The following is a 21,782-nucleotide window of genomic DNA, read 5'->3' as shown; positions in this document are numbered from 1 at the left end:
CTTCTATGAAGCCACAATTACTCCTATACCTAAACCACATAAAGACCCAACAAAGAAAGAGAACTTCAGACCAATTTCCCTTATCAATATCGATGCAAAAATACTCAATAAAATTATGGCAAACCGAATCCAAGAGCACATGAAAACAATTATCCACCATGATCAAGTAGGCTTCATCCCGGGCATGCAGGGATGGTTTAATATACGGAAAACTATCAACATGATCCATTATATAAACAGACTGAAGGAACAAAACCACATGGTCATTTCATTAGATGCTGAGAAAGCATTTGAAAAAATTCAGCACCCTTTCATGATAAAAGTCCTGGAAAGAATAGGAATTCAAGGCCCATACCTAAACATAGTAAAAGCCATATACAGCAAACCAGTTGCTAACATTAAACTAAATGGAGAGAAACTTGAAGCTATTCCACTAAAATCAGGGACTAGACAAGGCTGCCCACTCTCTCCCTACTTATTTAATATAGTCCTTGAAGGTGTAGCCAGAGCAATCAGACAACAAAAGGAGGTCAAGGGGATACAGATTGGAAAAGAAGAGGTCAAAATATCACTATTTGCAGATGACATGATAGTATATTTAAGTGATCCCAAAAGTTCCACCAGAGAACTACTAAGGCTGATAAACAACTTCAGCAAAGTGGCTGGGTATAAATTAACTCAAATAAATCAGTAGCCTTCCTCTACACAAAAGGGAAACAAGCCGAGAAAGAAATTAGGGAAACGACACCCTTCATAATAGACCCAAATAATATATCCACCCTCTCAAAGGCCTCTTTCATCTTCATGAGATGGTATGTTAGGTCAGAATCTTGCTTTTTAGGTGTGTGTCCAGGGCTTGCTGTGGTGTCAGAACTGAGTTCTGATGGTGGTAAATTATGTTCTTGAACTTGCCTTCTGGTTCTCTGGTGTTGTTAACTGGCCTGGGTGCTTTTTACTGGAGTCAGCCTCTCTGGAGGAAGATAGAGTTCTGTGACCTGGGTTAGAGCTAGTCTCCTGGGAGGCAGTCACTGTTGTCTCTTGTTAGGGGGGCCTCCTCTATCTGTGGTTAGTGTAGACCTCCTCTGTTCCTGGCTAGGGCAAACCTGGGAGACAAGAAGGCTTTGGGCTCCAGGGGCAGGATCTACCCAAGTCGTAGATGGAAATGCAGCCTGTAAGGACCTTGCCCCTGGTAAAGGTAGGCCTCCTGTGTTGCTGGTTACTTCAGACCTCCTGGGCATCAGGGAAGTCTGTAGGGTGTGGGACAGTATTGGGTCACTGATCTGACCTGGGTGGGGAAGGAGACTGGAAAGAAGGTGGAGCTTGGCAGGGCAGGTAGGTCCCTTGTCAGCTGGGCTCTGTGGGTGTCCCAGTTGGCTTGGGAATTTGGGCAGGAGTGAGTCTCACCTCTGTGCTTGATTTCTGTGGACCTTCTAGAGGAGACAGGCTCTAGGGCATGGGAGGGTGTTGGGCTGCTGATCTGGCACATGTCGGGAAGCTGACGTGAACGTTTTTTACGTGTACTGCATGGAATTTTTAAATCAATTGGTTTAGTTCTGTGTATCACTTGCTCAGTTATATGTTTCGTGTAATTCATATTTTTTATGATGATTATAATTTAATACCTACTTGGTTTTGTCCATTAATACTGACCACAGTTTGACTGATTAGAACGATCTCTGTTTCTTTGTCCAAGGCTGTCTCCAGTGTGTAAATTAGACCTAGAAAGTTCTTCAGAGTTGTAGTAATGGTTGAATGAATGAGCTTGTGACTTCTTGGCCTCCAGTTCAAGCATTAAGTACTTGCTGTATGGTAACCATTGTGCTATGTACTAATGGGTTTAAAAGTTATACGTTTTTGTGTCATTTCTTTTTTCTCTTAAAGTGCTAATTATTAATTCAGGCATAATGATATACTGTGGCAATGACTTTCAAATTGTTTGAACAGTAAAGCTTGGCTACTATAAATAAGACTGAAGCAGTTTGCTCATTCTTAGCTTAATTAGCTTTAATTGCTACATTGTTAATTCACTTTACTTTTTGTTCATACACAGTTGGTAGCCCTTTGCCAAAATGGCCTTAGAATATTAGCTTCTTTGATAAATCTGTTTCTCATTTTTCTTCTACGTATAAACAAAGGTCAAATATTTTTGTAAGATAGTAAATGTAATTCAGTGACATGATGTTTTGTTCTCCATCTCTTTCTTTATGACCTAACATTTATTTGCCAAAGGTGTCGTTGAGGTAGCAAGGCATTTGTTTAAGCAGACTGTAGAGGTTCCATTACCTCCCTTCTTCAATCTCTAAGATGATAGCCTTTGAAGTGTGAACCGTGTTCTAAGATCTCCATATGTTAAAAGAAAATCCCTTTTAGTTAGCTCACTTTACAAATCACGACGAAATTTCTGAACAAAAATTCGGGGAAAACATTCTTTTAATGAAATAAACTCACGTTTTCAAACTCATTTGAAGTAAGATACTTAAGACTTGTGAAAAGCATATTAAAAAGTAACAAGCAGTATTCTGGCTGTGTCTCTTAGGAGCGATCTACATCCGGCTCCTGTCGGTCTGCACTTCTTTGCTTCATCTATCTTGTCTAATTGGGTGGCTATATATGTATGGGCCACATGTGGAGCAGACTCTGAATGGGTGTTCCTTCAGTAAGAGCACCAGTGGAAGGGGAAGCCCTGGGTCCTGCTAAGACTGAACCCCCAGTGAACTAGACTGGTGGGGGGAGGGCGGCAATGGGGGGAGGGTTGGGAGGGGAACACCCATAAGGAAGGGGATGGGGGAGGGGGATGTTTGCCCGGATAGCGGGAAAGGGAATAACACTTGAAATGTATATAAGAAATACTCAAGTTAATAAAAAAAATATAGAAATAAACAAAAAAAAGTAACAAGCAAAAAGATGTGCTTTTGTACACTCTTACTTTCTGTTTTGAAATGTTTAATTTAGAACAGAAGTGAAGTGTGTACTTGGTGGTTGCTTTTTAAATAACTGACTGTTGTGGAGAGTTTATTTTACAACCATCAATAAATTGTTTGTATCTCCCTGAGTAAAATGTATTATAACTGTGAAACTGTCACCTAAATTTGCTACAGTGTTAGATGGTAAGTCTGTGTTAAGGCGTAAAGCCCACATTTATTTCTATCTCAAATAAATTTATTATTAATTTTATGTCATTACTGGTGAACTTTGATCAAATATGAGTGAGGTTCTGAATTTATTTCTTCTACCCCTCAAACCAAACTTTTCATTTGATTTTTGGGTGTAGTGCTGGAAGGGAATTTAAGCAACAGAGGAGGCAGACCAGTGTATTTTACTGCCCTTTTATATCTGTAAGCACGGTTTTCTGATTTCTGAAAAGTGGTAAAGTTTTGTATTATTAGTACTTAGAGCATGTAGTTATCGTTTGTATTTCCTTTTAGGATGAAGTGGCACATACTCTGACTGAGAGCAGAGTTCTAAAGAACACCAGACATCCATTTCTAACAGTGAGTACTTAGAGGACTCCTATAATGACATTTTAAATTTAGTGGGATTGTAGTATAGAATGAAATTATGACTGTTTTAAGTAACGTTTACGTTTATGTATGATATTTTTTATGACAGACTGTAAGTTCAGTTTCTTCTTTATGCTATGCATTTCTAATCCCTTTATTACCTGTGTACAACTTTTTAGAAACCTTTCTCTTTCCTCCCATATATCTCCCTGACTTTAAAAATGTCCATAGAGCAAGAAAGTCACTTCTGGAATTTTATGGAATTCCTAATAAGATGGTAGACACTTCCAAGTTTATTTTATTGTTCAGCTAGTAATGCAGTACAGACATCATGGTTCATGACTATAAGACCAGTATTGAGGAATCTGACAGGCGGCCCTCTACATGTTTGAGGCCACCCTGGGCTCTCTAGTGAATCCTAGAGTTTGCTGGATTACAATGTAAGAAATACCTCAAAAGAAAAAAGGGAAGATTTTATATTTCTTTTGTTTGGTGGCTTCAGATAAACATTAAAATGACTACACAGCTTCAGTTTTCAAAAGTCAAAAATTTAAATGAACAGACTTCAAAAAAAACAAGATGTTTCATGGTGGAACTACAGAAATGTAAATTATGTGTAATACAGAATAAGTCCTTCTATCTTTTCTTCATTAGAAAAAATATAATTGAGGCCATTAATGTATGCAGAATGTTTTTAGGCAGGGTATTTTATATCCAGCCTGGGTATTTGTGTACTAGATAGTAATTAAAAAATTAATTTATGTTCCTTGTTTGTACCAAGCATGCTAAGATTAAAAAGAACAACTACAGTTTAAAACTGAAATCCTTTATTAATATTCTAAGACTGTCTAGATATTTTTAGAGTTATCAGCTGCTGCCTCATCTTTGTTACAGTGTTTCATGTCTATTCTCTAGGGTAATAAGAACATTTTAGTCTCACCAGGACGTACCTTATTGAGTTTTGCTATGTTCTAGCCTTAGTATATACAAAGTAACACTGAAAGTATTTTGAACATAGTAAGTAAGAACAACTATGTCCCTGTGGAACTTTTACTAGTGTTCCCTGTATAGATTACAAAAATGAACAGTAGCACACTGAGTACTGACTCTTGTCTCCCAGGGCATAGTACATTGCGAGTGTTCATCACCATGACCAAATTTACTTTTGTTTACCATAGTCTTAGAAAGAAAGCACTACTATGAAGTAAATGTACTCGTAAGGAACAGTATCATTTCATCAATTATGATAACTATTTTTAAATTTTTATTTTTGGTACCATTATACTCTTAAGAAAATAGGAATTTAATTAACATTGTTTTCTTTTTCATTTCAAGTCCTTGAAATATTCCTTCCAGACAAAAGACCGTTTGTGTTTTGTGATGGAATATGTTAATGGGGGAGAGGTGAGTCAAGAAGTCAATCAAGCATTTGCATGGAGTATTTCATTAAAAGCATTACCTACAGTATGACTTGTGGTGCTTCTCAGCTCCACAGAGGTTTGCATAGTTCTTCCTATTGACTAGACAAAAGATGGGTATTTCTAATAGAGTGTTTTGATCATATATTAGCATGATCATTTATTTTACTTTACTTTTGAAAGATAAACATGTTTTACCACATATGATTTTTATAGGGGATATATTCCCCTTTACTTACTGATTTTCTTTTCAGATTTATTTTATGTGTGCATGTTTTGCCTCTATGTGTGCCTATGCAGCAACTGTGTGTTTGGTGCCCAGAAAGGTCAGAAAACGGCATCAAATGTTCTGGAACTAGACTTACAGATGATTTTGTGCCAGCATGTGGGCACTGAGCATTGAACCTGCGTTCTCTTAAACATTGACACATGTCTCTAGCCCCCACATTATGATTTCTGAAATTATGGTTATTGCGGAAATATATATGGACTGTTAGATTATATTTTAGATAACTTTTCAAACAAGCCTATTGTGAAACATAAAAGGTTTTAAAAACCTATTTTGAACATGGCCAACTCTATTCTGTAGGTACATTGTACTTGAAGTGTTTGCTCTTGTATATATTAACTAGTAGTGAATGAGATGATAATGAAGAAATTTAAGAGTTCTTACAGTTTCGAATAGAAATTAAATCATTTCACCAGTACCTTTTCTTTTTCTTCTTCCTATTTTGAAGAAAATTAATGTGAAATGGAAGTGTAATGTATAAAAATAGTAACAGGAAATAGATAACTTTCTGAAATAAATGTACTAAATAGATGGTTGTATCTCATAAACTTTTAAATATTCTTATTTTCCAATCTAAATAAATAACTGATATAGAATATTTTTGAAAGATTATGTGATATTTAGAAATTATGTTCTGTGAAATTTCTTTCACTCACTTGGTAATTTTGAATGTAGAGATAGTACAGACTTTTCTAGTACTAAAGCATTACCTTTGCTGTGAAGGAGTATGTAGTTTCTATTGTGAGCATGTTATGATTAAAATGTGTGATACTCAAATACAAATAAGTGAATTAAAGACAAATTTTCATTAAAGATAGACTTTGAGATTTCGTTAGTGGACTAAAGTGGCAGTTCAAATAGAGATGATAGTGCCACCAGTGGGTGAGCACCAAACAAAGAAACCTTGAGCAGTAGAATAATAATAACCTAGACACAGAAAATCAGAGCCTCAGTAGCACGTCCATGGATATGAAGATGACAGATGGCTTAGAGCTGTGGGACTTGCATCTTAAGAGCTTGTTTGTTGATAAGGGTAAAAAACACTATTGGAAACACACATGATTTATTCTTGATTATGTGAAATTTGTTGGATATATTCAAGTTATGAAAAAGTCTTTTAGAGCAAGACTATATGTTAATTTTTATAAAGTTTTTTTCTATCATTTTGAAGCCCTGTGTTGAATTAGAATAATAAAGGCAAACATATTTGGGACATATTCACCTGAAGGTCATAATTTTACTCATAGAGATGGAAATAAAATTACTGGAACTTCCATGGTGGTACCCGTTAGAATTTAAAATACATGTATTGGGATCTGTTCTCAGCTTGATAAGATGTAGAATCTCTGTAGACATGGGCCTCTGGGCATGGCTGCAAAACATACTTAAGGGAACTGAGGTGGTGAGACACACCTCTCTAGGCAGCACTGTTCCCTGTCTGGGATTCTGAACTATATGAAAAGGAAAATGTGAGCAAATGCAAGCTTTCTTCCTTCATCAGCTTTGATATAGAACTGTGGTTGCAGTGTGACCAGCTGCCTCAAGCTCCTGTAACTTCCTCACCGTGCTTGATTCTAAACCTTAAACTGTGAATCAAAATAAATCCTATATTATTTTAGTTGCTTTTCTCAGCACATTTTAATCCCAGCAACAGGAAAGCACTCAGCAATTTTGTTTCTAGTAATTATAATCCAAGAAATAAAGATATGTGACCAAGTAGTATATGGATAAACACTTTTATTATACAACTGTGGAATCTTGAATGAACGTTCAGTAAGTGACTTGCTTAAATATCTAAAATGTTGTAAGATGAGAGAGTACAAAGCATGCTGCTGTCATGCTGAGAGAAATGTAGGTCATGACCATGTGTATGTACATTCCTTTCTCCCTGTGTGAATATCTCATTGTCCACTGGAATTTAGAACTGGCTTTGGGACTCAGTACAGTGTGGAAGGAAGCTAATTCACTTGTGTATTCTTCTTTAATTTGTGTATTGCATACAGATATTTAATACTTAATATTTAAAAATATGAATGGGTGGATGACTAGGGAGAGAATTACAGAGTGGAATAGAAATAGAAATCTATAGGCAAAATGTAGAGGAACACTAAGTGCAGGGCAGGCCACAAATTAACAATATAATTAACTTTTAAAGTCTAATAATGTCAGAAATCAGAATGTTTAGCACTAATGTGCTAAAACCATGCTTAGTAATTTAGTTGGTATTACATTTAGATGAGAAGTATAAAAATACTGGAGAAATGCAATATCTGAAAACCAAAGTAATTCAAATTTGTTTGAAGAAGTCTCCACTTAAACCTTTTGCCAAATTGTCTTTAGTTCTATACATTTTAAGACTTACAAAAAGAAGATTTACAAATTGGGCTTCTGTGATCTCTCACAGGCTCAAATTTCATGAAAGATAGAGATTCATGACATGGAAGAATTCTGTGGATCTGATATATTGTTACTGTTCTGCTCAGTGCTTTCTCTAAGAACTCAGTAGCCTACCATTTCCTAACTTGACCATTCAGGCTTGTTAGTACTGCATACAATTGTATAAATGTCTTTGATGAAATTCATTTTAATTTTTTTCTTTTTTTTTTTACTGGATTTTTTATTTTACATTTCAAATGTTATTCCTGTTCTTGATTTCCTGTCCATAAGCCCCGTAGCCCATTCCACCTCCCCCTTCTTCTATGAGGATGTTCCCCTTCCCCAACTACCTCTTTCCCACCTCCCTGCCCTGACATTTACCTACACTGGAGGGGGAGTCCAGCATTGGCAGGACAAAGGGGGTGCCCAAGAAGGCCATCCTCTGCTACATAAGCAGCTGGAGCCGTGGAGTATAAGCCATTGGTGTTCTGTTCAGAAAAATTTCCCCAATGCCCATGTGTTTGAGGCCCTTAACACATTTTTCTTCTATTAGTTTGAGTGTATCTGGTTTCATGTGGAGATTTTTGATCCACTTTGACTTGAGCTTTGTACATGGTGATAAGAATGGATTGATTTACATTCTTCCACATACTGACCTTCAGTTGAACACCAGCACCATTTGTTGAAAATGCTATGTTTTTTCCACGGATGGTTTTAGCTCCTTTGTCAAAGATCAAGTGACCATAGGTGTGTGGGTTCATTTCTGCGTCTTCAATTCTATTCCATTGATCCACAAGTTGTTTATCAGACTTAGTAGTTCTCTGGTGGAACTTTTGGGGTCACTTAAGTATATTACCATATCATCTGCAAATAGTGATATTTTGACTTTTTCCTTTTCAATTTGTATCCATTTGACCTCCTTTCATTGTCTGATTGCTCTGGCTAGGACTTTGAGTACTATACTGAATAAGTAGGGAGAGAGTGGGCAGCCTTGTCTAGTCCCTGATTTTAGTGGGATTGCTTCAAGTTTCCCTCAATTTAGTTTGATGTTGGTGCTTGGTTTGCTGTATGTTGCTTTTACTATGTTTAGGTATGTGCTATGAATTTCTGATCTTTCCAAGATTTTTAACGTGAAAGGGTGTTGACTTTTGTCAGATGCATTTAATGAGATGATCATGTGGTTTTTTTCTTTGAGTTTGTTTACATAGTGGATTATGTTGATGGATTTCCGTATATTGAACAATCCCTGCATGCCTGGAATGAAGCCTACTTAATCATAATGGATGATAGTTCTGATGTGTTCTTGGATTCGAATCGTGAGAATTTTATTGAGTATTTTTGTGTCGATATTCATAAAGGAATTTGGCCTGAAGTTCTCTTTCTATGTTGGATCTTTGTGTGGTTTCAGTGTAAGAGTAATTGTGGCTTCATAGAAGGAATTGTGTAGTATTCCCTCTGTTTCTATTTTGTGGAATAGTTTGGACAGCATTGGTATTAGGTCTTCTATGAAGGTCTGATAGAATTCTGCACTAAACCCAGCTGGTCCTGGGCTTTTTTGGTTGGGAGATTTTAATAACTGCTTTTATTTCTTTAGAGTTATGGGACTGTTTAGATGGTTTATCTGATCCTGATTTAACTTTGATACCTGGTATCTGTCTAGAAAATTGCCCACATTTTCATCCACATTTTCCATTTTTGTTGAGTATAGGCTTTTGTAGTAGGATCTGATGAATTTTTTTTTAATTTCCTCAGAATCTGTTGTTATGTCTTCCATTTCATTTCTAATTTTGTTAATTTGGATAAACTCTTTCTGCCCTCAGGTTAGTCTGGCTAGGGGTTTATCTGACTTCTTTATTTTCTCAGTGAACCAGTTCCTGGTTTTGTTGATTTTTTTTTTTTTGTATAGTTCTTTTTGTTTCTACTTGGTGGATTTCAGCCCTGAGTTTGATTATTTTCTGTCATCTACTCCTCTTGGGTATAGTGGCTTCTTCTTGTTCTAGAGCTTTTAGGTGTGCTCTCAAGCTCCTAATGTATGCCCTTGGCAGTTTCTTTTTGGAGTCACTCAGAGCTATGAGTTTTCCTCTTAGCACTGCTTTCATTGTGTCCCATAAGTTTGGGTGTGTTGTGCTTTCATTGTCATTAAATTCTAAACAGTCTTTAATCTCTTTATTTTTTCTTTGACAAAGTTGTCATTGAGTAGAGGGTTGTTCAGCTTCCATGTGTGTAGGGGCTTCCTGTCGCTTTTGTTGGTATTGAGGACCTATCATAGTCCACAGGATCTGATAGGGCGCATGGAATCATTTCAGTCTTCTTGTATCTGTTGAGGCCTGTTTTGTAACTGATTATATGGTCAATTTTGGAAAAGGTACCATGAGGTACTAAGAAGAATGAATGTTCTTTTGTTTTAGGATGAAATGTTCTATAAATATTTGTTAAATCCATTTGGTTCATAACTCCTTTTAGTTTTTCTGTGTGTCTGTTTAGTTTCTGTTTCCATCATCTGTCCATTGATGAGAGTGGGGTGTTGAAATCTCTCAGTATTATTGTGTGAGGTACAATGTGTGCTTTGAGCTTTAGTAAGGTTTCTTTTATGAATGTAGGTGCCTTTGCACTTGGAGCATAGATATTCAGGATTAAGAGTTCATCTTGGTGGATTTTTTCTTTGATGAATATTAAGTGTCCTTCCTTATCTTTTTTGGGTGACTTTTGGTTGAAAGTTGATTTTATTCAATATTAGAATGGCTACTCCAACTTGTTTCTTGGGACCATTTGCTTGGAAAGTTGTTTTCCAGCCTTTTACTCTGAGGTAGGATCTGTCCTTGTCACTGAGGTGTGTTTCCTGTATGCAACAAAATGCTGGGTCCTCTTTATGTATCCAGTCTGTTAATCTGTCTTTTTATTAAGGAATTTAGTCCATGGACATTAAGAGATATTAAGAAATAGTGATTGTTGTTTCCTGTTATTTTTGTTGTTAGAGGTGGGATTATGTTTGTGTGGCTCTTTTCTTTTGATTTTGTTGCAGGGAGTTTACTTTCTTGCTTTTTTCTTTAGGGTGTAGTTTCCCTCCTTGTGTTGGAGGTTTCCCTCTGTTATCCTTCGTAGGGCTGGATTTGTAGAAAGATATTGTACAAATTTGGTTTTGTCATGGAATATCTTGGTTTCTCCATCTATGTTAATTGGGAGTTTTGCTGGATATAGTAGCCTGGGCTGGCATTTTCATTCTCTTAGAGTCTATATGACATCTGCCTAGGAGCTTCTGGCTTTCAAAGTCACTGGTAAGAAGTCTGGTATAATTCTGATAGGCCTGCCTTTATATGTTACTTCACCTTTTTCCCTTACTGTTTTTAATATTCTTTGTTTTGTGCATTTGATGTTTTGACTATTATGTGACAGGAGTAGTTTCTTTTCTGGTCCAATCTATTTGCAGTTCTGTAGGCTTCTTGTATGATTATGGGCATGTCTTTCTTTAGGTTAGGGAAGTTTTCTTCTATAATTTTGTTCAAGATATTTACTAACTCTTTAAGTTGGTAGTCTTCGTTCTCTTCTATACCTAATGTCCTAGGTTTGGTCTTCTCATTGTGTCTTGGATTTCCTGGATGTTTTGGGTTAGGAGCTTTTTGTGTTTTACATTTTCTTTGATAGTTGTGTCCATGATTTCTATGGTATCTTCTGCCCCTGAGATTCTATCTCTTCTGTCTCTTGTATTCTATTGGTGATGCCTGCATCTATGGCTCCTGATCTCTTTCCTAGGTTTTCTATCTCCAGGATTGTCTTACTTTGTGATTTCTTTAATGTTTCTATTTCCATTTTTAAATCCTGGATGTTTTTGTTCAATTCCTTCGCCTGTTTTGTTGTTGTGTTTTCCTGTAATTCTTTAAGGGAATTTTGTGTTTCCTCTTTAACAGCTTCCACTTGGGGATTGGGGATTTAGCTCAGTGGTAGAGCGTTTTCCTAGCAAGCGCAAGGCCCTGAGTTTGGTCCCCAGCTCCGGAAAAAAAAAAAAAAAAAAAAAAAAAAAAAAGAAAAAAGAAACAAAAAACAGCTTCCACTTGTTTACCTATGTTGTCCTGTATTTCTTTAAGGGAATTTTTTTATGTCTTTCTTAATGTCCTCTATCATCATCATGAGCTGTGATTTTAAATCCGAATGTTCCTTTTCCAGTGTTTAGATGTCATTATTTGATTTGGTAGGAGAACTGGGCTCTGATGATGCCAAGTAGTCTTGGTTTCTGTTGCTCAGGTTCCTGCGCTTGTTTTTCACTTTCAGGTTGTTTCCTGTCCTAGCTTGACTTGCTGTCTCTGACAGAGGGTTGACCCTCCTGTAAGTCTGTGTGTCAGCACTCCTGTAGACCAGTTTTCTTACAGCCAGATCTGGATCCAGAGAGCTGTGCGAGTAGGTCAGCTCCTGGTACAGGTAGAAACCAGAAGGGTCCTGTCCCAGATTCCTCCTGGGTTTGTGTGTCCTGAGGCCTCCAGGCGGGTCACTCAGAGTGGAAGAGTTGGTCTTCCCTCTGTTCTCCGGTGTGTCAGCGCTCCTGGTGAATGACTTTCAGCTCTGGGCACAGGCAGAAACTGGAAGGGTCCTATTCCTGACTGCTCCTAGCTTCCTGTGCCCAGGGGGCACTGGGCAGGTTCCTCTTGGGCCAGGAGTGTGAGCAGAAGTGGAGGTCTCCCCTGAGCTCTCAGGAATGTCTGCACTTCTGAGAGTCCAGCTCTCTCCCCCTCATTTTAGTTTTTGCATATGACTTTCAGTTACATGTCATTCTTGAAATCCTCTCTTACTTAGATTTCTCATTATTTGGCTGGCATTTTTTCTTCTGTGAACTAAAATCATCTCATTTTAAATTCATATAAGACAGAAGTGCAGGCAGTAAGCCCTTGAATTCTACTTACTAATTTGTGGAGGTGTGATTTGGGTGATTTTTAAGTTAAAAGTATTTCAGATTCATGGTGGTGCTTTTAAAACTTGATTTTTTACTAAATTTGTGGTTCTATAGATATCCTTATTACCAGGAATCCAAGTTATTAAGCTTTATATAGGTTATGTCAGAATTCTGTTGCTTTCACCCAAATCTTTTTAAAAACTTCCCAAGCCAAGAAATTTACATTTTAATAATCATATTAATATCTAAAGTTCAAGGCAAAATGAGCTGTATTTTATATTCCATTTTATGATATAATTTTATAATATTTCAAGGCTAGTTTCCTAAACTCTCATAGGACTGCAGTGAAAGTTGCATTGTATAACATGTTGAGCTGCTTAGAACTATGAGCAGTTACCAGGCACTCTCAGGTTTCATTATTTCTCTGCATGGCAGCTATAGTGCAGAATGGCAATTTCATGGAAACTAGACTTGTTAATAGTTGCTTAGCCCAGAGTGATCCTTTCAGGGACTGCAAATAGGAGCACACATGAATGCATGCATGTGTTCACACATGCGCACACACGCATACACATGCACACACACACACACACACACAGAGAGAGAGAGAGAGAGAGAGAGAGAGAGAGAGAGAGAGAGAGAGAGAGAACGAGAACAGGAAAATGACAAATATATTAGCTAAATATTTAAAACTATGTTCCCAAAACACTACATAATCTTTTGTTTTCTTTTGTGTTTTTTACATACTAAAATACTTTTAAAATCCTTTATGATGATTGAGTTACTACATTGTGGTCATGTTTTTCAGTGTTCTTTTCAGCTTGGAGTTATTAGGTAAAGAAATTTTGTGAATATTACAGAACAAATCTGTATAAAACTCATTGTTCATATCTGTATAAAACATGTTTTTAATCATGTGTATTTTTAAAAATAATGACTTTTTATGACATTTTCTGTAGTGTTTATTATATTTTAATTTATTTTGTGTGTATACAGAGTACATGTGTGGGGGTAGAGTACAACTTTTGGGACTATGTTCCACCATGCGAATCTCGAAGAGTAAATTCAGGTCGCCAAGTTTGACTCCTGTTGGCCTGACCTCCTGAGTCATCTTGCCAGCTGTTGTTACAATATGATCATGTATGAATATGATGCTTGTTATGACCGACCGTCACCCTCACCATTCACCCTCTTGGACCTTCCTCACACCGATCCTTCTCCCCAATCTTCCTTCTCACTTTGTTTTGAATACCAGAGAAACTCCAGTTCTTCCTTGTTGGCTGAATAATATTACATTGCATGTGTATGTGAAATTCTTACTCATTCATCAGTGAGCATACAGGCTTATTTCATATTTTAGATATAAATTAATCATTCAGCAATAAACATGAATGTACAAATCATCTCGCTAGTCGGCTGGCTTAGGCTCCTTTTTCTGTGTACCCCAGAGAAGGTTAGCTGGGTTACATAGTAGTTCTGCTTTGAAATTTTTAAAGAACTGTTCCCACCATGGCTGAACTGACTGACATACATGTTACCATCAGTGATCCTCTCCCTTACCTTGTATCCTGTTTGCTGTCTTGATGACAGCTATTCTTTTTTTTTTCTTTTTTTCGGAGCTGGGGACTGAACCCAGGGCCTTGCGTTTGCTAGGCAAGCGCTCTACCACTGAGCTAAATCCCCAACCCGATGACAGCTATTCTTACTGGAGTCAAGTGGAATCTATGCAGTTTGGATATACATTTCCTGTTTGGCTAAAAAGTACAACATGTTTTCATTTATTAGATACTGAACTCATTTATAAGAACTGTCCTTTTCAGTTCATTTGTTCCTTCCAAATAATTGGGTTATTTCAACTTTTGCTACTTGGTATTTTGAGTTCTTCTTATATCAGAATGTTATCCCTCTGTTACATGAATAGTTAGCAATGCTTCTCTCCCAATTCTAAGGCTATCTGTTAACTTTGATAGTTGTTTCCTTTGCTGTGTAAGAGCAACTTGGTTTCAGGTAACCCAGTTTGTCAATTCCTGCTATTGCATTTGGAGCTATTCAAATTGTATCCAGACAGTTAATGCTGTGTATGCATCTTGTAATTTTCCGTTAGTGGTTTTAGAGTCTCAGGACTTTCAATTCAAAATTGATTGAAATATTTATAAGTAAGAGATACATATAGTTTCTTCTGCATTTTTAGACACAAGCTTTCTAGTTTCATTTTGTAAAATACTTATTTCATGTGCTTGAGTATTTTGCTTGCTTGTATGTATGCATTGCTTACATACTTGGTGCCAATAGAAAGCTACAAGAGGGTATCCAATTGCTTAGACCTGTAGTTATAGATGGTTCTGATCTATTATGTGTATGTGAGGAGCTAACTCTGAGTCTTCTGTAGGGTAAAGTAAGGTAAAGTACTCTTAATCACTAAGTTTTCTCATTAGCCCCATTAACGTTTATCAAAGACTCTATTCTTACCCATTTTATATGTTTGAGTGCTTTTAGGTGTTTCATGGGGTCCTTTCTGCTTTTCTATTTTATTCCATTGGTCTCTACTCTATATCTATTTTGTTGTTATATTTAAATGTGGGACCATGAAAGGAACCCTGGTTCCTGGTTGAGCAAAGGCTTAAAATCCTGGTGACCCTGAAAGGGAAGGTAGACTTTTGGACTGACTCCCAGCAAACCAGGCCCCATCACTAGCTTCAGCTCTCCATAGATTTGTGGCTATCGGTTACATAGGGCCAGGCCCTGAGACCCTCTACAGGTAGAGGACAAGACCCTCTACAGGTAGAGGATGTGACCACAGGTCACTTAGGCTCAAGACAGGTCTCCATTATGAGGTACCTAAAGGCCTGGAGGCTTAGCCAAGGCTTAGCCAGTCACTTTTCCTTCCTTGACACTTCTCCCTGCAAAGGAATTTAATCTCAGGCCCTGAGAAGTGGGGTACGGTTTTACTCATCCACCTTTTGCAATGACAATAAATGTCTTAAAACCACCAGGGACTGTCTCTTTTCATCAGGATCCACCATGGGGAGCCACAGAGAAGGCCTTCACCTAGGAGCTCCCATATAGGGTCTCCCTGCGCTCCCAGCAGAGGCAGCCATCAAACTCAAGCCAAGGACTAACCCGCCCCTACACTCTTCTCTTCCCCCTCCCACCCTCCACCCTGTCCCCCACAGGACCAGGCGGAGCTACTCCTCTTTCCTCCTTGGTCTGGTCTAGATCCAATCCTTGGCCCCTACTCAGTTCTCAGCTCTTCCGCAGCTCCCAGCAGAGCCTGGATCCCTAAGAGCCTGAGAACCTGACAGCCTAGCCTCCTTGCATGCCTGGGGATCCCCAAACCAACTCAGGCTATGTCACACTCCTCAGACTGTGTTTCCCCACTCCCCAGAACAGTGTCCTGTGGCCTTCCCTATGCCTCACTTGGGGTAAGCATGGTTGACTTCCCTGTGGTGGAGCAGACCCAGGACCCATTAATCCAACAATTAGGGCCTTGCTATCTTTGATATTATGGCTCTGTGATATAATCTGAAATCTAGTATTACTTTGCTTGTAGTATTGCTCCATTTGCTTAGGATTGATTTGGCTATTCAGAGTCATGCATGCTTTTTTTTTTTTTTTTTTTTATTAACTTGAGTATTTCTTATATACATTTCGAGTGTTATTCCCTTTCCCGGTTTCCGGGCAAACATCCCACTCCCCCCTCCCCTTCCTTATGGGTGTTCCCCTCCCAACCCTCCCCCCATTGCCACCCTCCCCCCATAGACTAGTTCACTGTGGGTTCAGTCGTAGCAGGACCCAGGGCTTCCCCTTCCACTGGTGCTCTTACTAGGATATTCATTGCTACCTATGGGGTCAGAGTCCAGGGTCAGTCCATGTATAGTCTTTAGGTAGTGGCTTAGTCCCTGGAAGCTCTGGTTGCTTGGCATTGTTGTACTTTTGGGGTCTCGAGCCCCTTCAAGCTCTTCCAGTTCTTTCTCTGATTCCTTCAATAGGGGACCTATTCTCAGTTCAGTGGTTTGCTGCTGGCATTCGCCTCATTATTTGCTGTATTCTGGCTGTGTCTCTCAGGAGCGATCTACATCCGGCTCCTGTCGGTCTGCACTTCTTTGCTTCATCCATCTTGTCTAATTGGGTGGCTGTATATGTATGGGCCACATGTGGGGCAGGCTCTGAATGGGTGTTCCTTCAGTCTCTGTTTTAATCTTTGCCTCTCCCTTCCCTGCCAAGGGTATTCTTTTTCCTCATTTAAAGAAGGAGTGAAGCATTCACATTTTGATCATCCGTCTTGAGTTTCGTTTGTTCTAGGGATCTAGGGTAATTCAAGCATTTGGGCTAATAGCCACTTATCAATGAGTGCATACCATGTATGTCTTTCTGTGATTGGGTTAGCTCACTCAGGATGATATTTTCCAGTTCCAACCATTTGCCTACGAATTTCATAAACTCGTTGTTTTTGATAGCTGAGTAATATTCCATTGTGTAGATGTACCACATTTTCTGTATCCATTCCTCTGTTGAAGGGCATCTGGGTTCTTTCCAGCTTCTGGCTATTATAAATAAGGCTGCGATGAACATAGTGGAGCACGTGTCTCTTTTATATGTTGAGGCATCTTTTGGGTATATGCCCAAGAGAGGTATAGCTGGATCCTCAGGCAGTTCAATGTCCAATTTTCTGAGGAACCTCCAGACTGATTTCCAGAATGGTTTTACCAGTCTGCAATCCCACCAACAATGGAGGAGTGTTCCTCTTTCTCCACATCCTCGCCAGCATCTGCTGTCACCTGAGTTTTTGATCTTAGCCAATCGCACTGGTGTGAGGTGAAATCTCAGGGTTGTTTTGATTTGCATTTCCCTTATGACTAAAGATGTTGAACATTTCTTTAGGTGTTTCTCAGCCATTCGGCATTCCTCAGCTGTGAATTCTTTGTTTAGCTCTGAACCCCATTTTTTAATAGGGTTATTTGTTTCCCTGCGGTCTAACTTCTTGAGTTCTTTGTATATTTTGGATATAAGGCCTCTATCTGTTGTAGGATTGGTAAAGATCTTTTCCCAATCTGTTGGTTGCCGTTTTGTCCTAACCACAGTGTCCTTTGCCTTACAGAAGCTTTGCAGTTTTATGAGATCCCATTTGTCGATTCTTGATCTTAGAGCATAAGCCATTGGTGTTTTGTTCAGGAAATTTTTTCCAGTGCCCATGTGTTCCAGATGCTTCCCTAGTTTTTCTTCTATTAGTTTGAGTGTGTCTGGTTTGATGTGGAGGTCCTTGATCCACTTGGACTTAAGCTTTGTACAGGGTGATAAGGATGGATCGATCTGCATTCTTCTACATGTTGCCCTCCAGTTGAACCAGCACCATTTGCTGAAAATACTATCTTTTTTCCATTGGATGGTTTTGGCTCCTTTGTCAAAAATCAAGTGACCATAGGTGTGTGGGTTCATTTCTGGGTCTTCAATTCTATTCCATTGGTCTATCTGTCTGTCTCTGTACCAATTTCATGCAGTTTTTATCACTATTGCTCTGTAATACTGCTTGAGTTCAGGGATAGTGATTCCCCCTGAAGTCCTTTTATTGTTGAGGATAGCTTTAGCTATCCTGGGTTTTTTGTTATTCCAGATGAATTTGCAAATTGTTCTGTCTAACTCTTTGAAGAATTGGATTGGTATTTTGATGGGGATTGCATTGAATCTGTAGATTGCTTTTGGTAAGATGGCCATTTTTACCATATTAATCCTGCCAATCCATGAGCATGGGAGATCTTTCCATCTTCTGAGGTCTTCTTCAATTTCTTTCCTCAGTGTCTTGAAGTTCTTATTGTACAGATCTTTTACTTGCTTGGTTAAAGTCACACCGAGGTACTTTATATTATTTGGGTCTATTATGAAGGGTGTCGTTTCCCTAATTTCTTTCTCGGCTTGTTTCTCTTTTGTATAGAGGAAGGCAACTGATTTATTTGAGTTAATTTTATACCCAGCCACTTTGCTGAAGTTGTTTATCAGCTTTAGTAGTACTCTGGTGGAACTTTTGGGATCACTTAAATATACTATCATGTCGTCTGCAAATAGTGATATTTTGACCTCTTCTTTTCCGATCTGTATCCCTTTGATCTCCTTTTGTTGTCTGATTGCTCTGGCTAGAACTTCAAGAACTATATTGAATAAGTAGGGAGAGAGTGGGCAGCCTTGTCTAGTCCCTGATTTTAGTGGGATTGCTTCAAGTTTCTCTCCATTTAGTTTAATGTTAGCAACTGGTTTGCTGTATATGGTTTTTACTATGTTTAGGTATGGGCCTTGAATTCCTATTCTTTCCAGGACTTTTATCATGAAGGGGTGTTGAATTTTGTCAAATGCTTTCTCAGCATCTAATGAAATGATCATGTGGTTCTGTTCTTTCAGTTTGTTTATATAATGGATCACGTTGATGGTTTTCCGTATATTAAACCATCCCTGCATGCCTGGGATGAAGCCTACTTGATCATGGTGGATGATTGTTTTGATGTGCTCTTGAATTCGGTTTGCCAGAATTTTATTGAGTATTTTTGCGTCGATATTCATAAGGGAAATTGGTCTGAAGTTCTCTTTCTTTGTTGTGTCTTTGTGTGGTTTAGGTATAAGAGTAATTGTGGCTTCATAGAAGGAATTCGGTAGGGCTCCATCTGTTTCAATTTTGTGGAATAGTTTGGATAATATTGGTATGAGGTCTTCTATGAAGGTTTGATAGAATTCTGCACTAAACCCGTCTGGACCTGGGCTCTTTTTGGTTGGGAGACCTTTAATGACTGCTTCTATTTCCTTAGGAGTTATGGGGTTGTTTAACTGGTTTATCTGTTCCTGATTTAACTTCGATACCTGGTATCTGTCAAGGAAATTGTCCATTTCCTGAAGATTTTCAAATTTTGTTGAATATAGGTTTTTATAGTAAGATCTGATGATTTTTTGAATTTCCTCCGAATCTGTAGTTATGTCTCCCTTTTCATTTCTGATTTTGTTAATTTGGACACACTCTCTGTGTCCTCTCGTTAGTCTGGCTAAGGGTTTATCTATCTTGTTGATTTTCTCAAAGAACCAACTTTTGGTTCTGTTGATTCTTTCTATGGTCCTTTTTGTTTCTACTTGGTTGATTTCAGCTCTGAGTTTGATTATTTCCTGCCTTCTACTCCTCCTGGGTGTATTTGCTTCTTTTTGTTCTAGAGCTTTTAGGTGTGCTGTCAAGCTGCTGACATATGCTCTTTCCTGTTTCTTTCTGCAGGCACTCAGCGCTATGAGTTTTCCTCTTAGCACAGCTTTCATTGTGTCCCATAAGTTTGAGTATGTTGTATCTTCATTTTCATTAAATTCTAAAAAGTTTTTAATTTCTTTCTTTATTTCTTCCTTGACCAGGTTATCATTGAGTAGAGCATTGTTCAATTTCCACGTATATGTGGGCATTCTTCCCTTATTGTTATTGAAGACCAGTTTTAGGCCGTGGTGGTCCGATAGCACGCATGGGATTATTTCTATCTTTCTGTACCTGTTGAGGCCCGTTTTTTGACCAATTATATGGTCAATTTTGGAGAAAGTACCATGAGGAGCTGAGAAGAAGGTATATCCTTTTGCTTTAGGATAGAATGTTCTATAAATATCCGTTAAGTCCATTTGGCTCATGACTTCTCTTAGTCTGTCTACATCACTGTTTAATTTCTGTTTCCATGATCTGTCCATTGATGAGAGTGGGGTGTTGAAATCTCCCACTATTATTGTGTGAGGTGCAATGTGTGTTTTGAGCTTTAGTAAGGTTTCTTTTACGTATGTAGGTGCCCTTGTATTTGGGGCATAGATACTTAGGATTGAGAGTTCATCTTGGTTGATTTTTCCTTTGATGAATATGAAGTGTCCTTCCTTATCTTTTTTGATGACTTTTAGTTGGAAATTGATTTTATTTGATATTAGAATGGCTACTCCAGCTTGCTTCTTCTGACCATTTGCTTGGAAAGTTGTTTTCCAGCCTTTCACTCTGAGGTAGTGTCTCTCTTTGTCTCTGAGGTGTGTTTCCTGTAGGCAGCAGAATGCAGGGTCCTCGTTGCGTATCCAGTTTGTTAATCTATATCTTTTTATTGGGGAGTTGAGGCCATTGATATTGAGAGATATTAAGGAATAGTGATTATTGCTTCCCGTTATATTCATATTTGATGTGAGGTTATGTTTGTGTGCTTTCATTCTCTTTGTTTTGTTGCCAAGACGATTAGTTTCTTGCTTCATCTAGGGTATAGCTTGCCTCCTTATGTTGGGCTTTACCATTTATTATCCTTTGTAGTGCTGGATTTGTAGAAAGATATTGTGTAAATTTGGTTTTGTCATGGAATATCTTGGTTTCTCCATCAATGTTAATTGAGAGTTTTGCTGGATACAGTAATCTGGGCTGGCATTTGTGTTCTCTTAGGGTCTGTATAACATCAGTCCAGGATCTTCTGGCCTTCATAGTTTCTGGCGAGAAGTCTGGTGTGATTCTGATAGGTCTCCCTTTATATGTTACTTGACCTTTTTCCCTTACTGCTTTTAATATTCTTTCTTTATTTTGTGCGTTTGGTGTTTTGACAATTATGTGACGGGAGGTGTTTCTTTTCTGGTCCAATCTATTTGGAGTTCTGTAGGCTTCCTGTATGTCTATGGGTATCTCTTTTTTTAGGTTAGGGAAGTTTTCTTCTATGATTTTGTTGAAGATATTTACTGGTCCTTTGAGCTGGGAGTCTTCACTCTCTTCTATACCTATTATCCTTAGGTTTGATCTTCTCATTGAGTCCTGGATTTCCTGTATGTTTTGGACCAGTAGCTTTTTCCGCTTTACATTATCTTTGACAGTTGAGTCAATGATTTCTATGGAATCTTCTGCTCCTGAGATTCTCTCTTCCATCTCTTGTATTCTGTTGGTGAAGCTTGTATCTACAGCTCCTTGTCTCTTCTTTTGGTTTTCTATATCCAGGGTTGTTTCCATGTGTTCTTTCTTGATTGCTTCTATTTCCATTTTTAATTCCTTCAACTGTTTGATTGTGTTTTCCTGGAATTCTTTCAGGGATTTTTGCGATTCCTCTCTGTAGGCTTTTACTTGTTTATTAATGTTTTCCTGTGCTTCCCTAAGTGTGTTCATGTCTTTCCTGAAGTCCTCCAGCATCATGATCAAATATGATTTTGAAACTAGATCTTGCTTTTCTGGTGTGTTTGGATATTCCATGTTTGTTTTGGTGGGAGAATTGGGCTCCGATGATGGCATGTAGTCTTGGTTTCTGTTGCTTGGGTTCCTGCGCTTGCCTCTCGCCATCAGATTATCTCTAGTGTTACTTTGTTCT

General features: G+C 38.2%; 1 protein-coding gene and 1 long non-coding RNA gene across 16 annotated transcripts in view; both read left to right on the top strand.

The window, feature by feature from the left end:
* Positions 1-21,782, top strand: part of Akt3 (AKT serine/threonine kinase 3) — a 282,222-nt gene that overhangs the window by 186,423 nt on the left and 74,017 nt on the right. For all 15 annotated transcript variants that reach the window (XM_039090632.2, XM_039090633.2, XM_039090628.2 and 12 more), the window contains 2 exons: positions 3,426-3,491; positions 4,836-4,904. In XM_039090632.2, the coding sequence (XP_038946560.1) occupies positions 3,426-3,491; positions 4,836-4,904 (135 nt within the window). The remainder of the gene's footprint in view (positions 1-3,425; positions 3,492-4,835; positions 4,905-21,782) is intronic.
* The window catches only part of LOC134481601 (uncharacterized), a 36,034-nt gene continuing 19,162 nt past the window's right edge, over positions 4,911-21,782 (top strand). The window contains exon 1 of the long non-coding RNA XR_010057298.1: positions 4,911-16,054. This is a non-coding gene — a long non-coding RNA (uncharacterized LOC134481601). The remainder of the gene's footprint in view (positions 16,055-21,782) is intronic.

Source organism: Rattus norvegicus, chromosome 13, assembly GCF_036323735.1.
Source record: "Rattus norvegicus strain BN/NHsdMcwi chromosome 13, GRCr8, whole genome shotgun sequence".
In the NCBI taxonomy this organism is placed as follows: Eukaryota; Metazoa; Chordata; class Mammalia; order Rodentia; family Muridae; genus Rattus; species Rattus norvegicus.
This window is presented reverse-complemented; position numbering and strand designations above follow the sequence as displayed.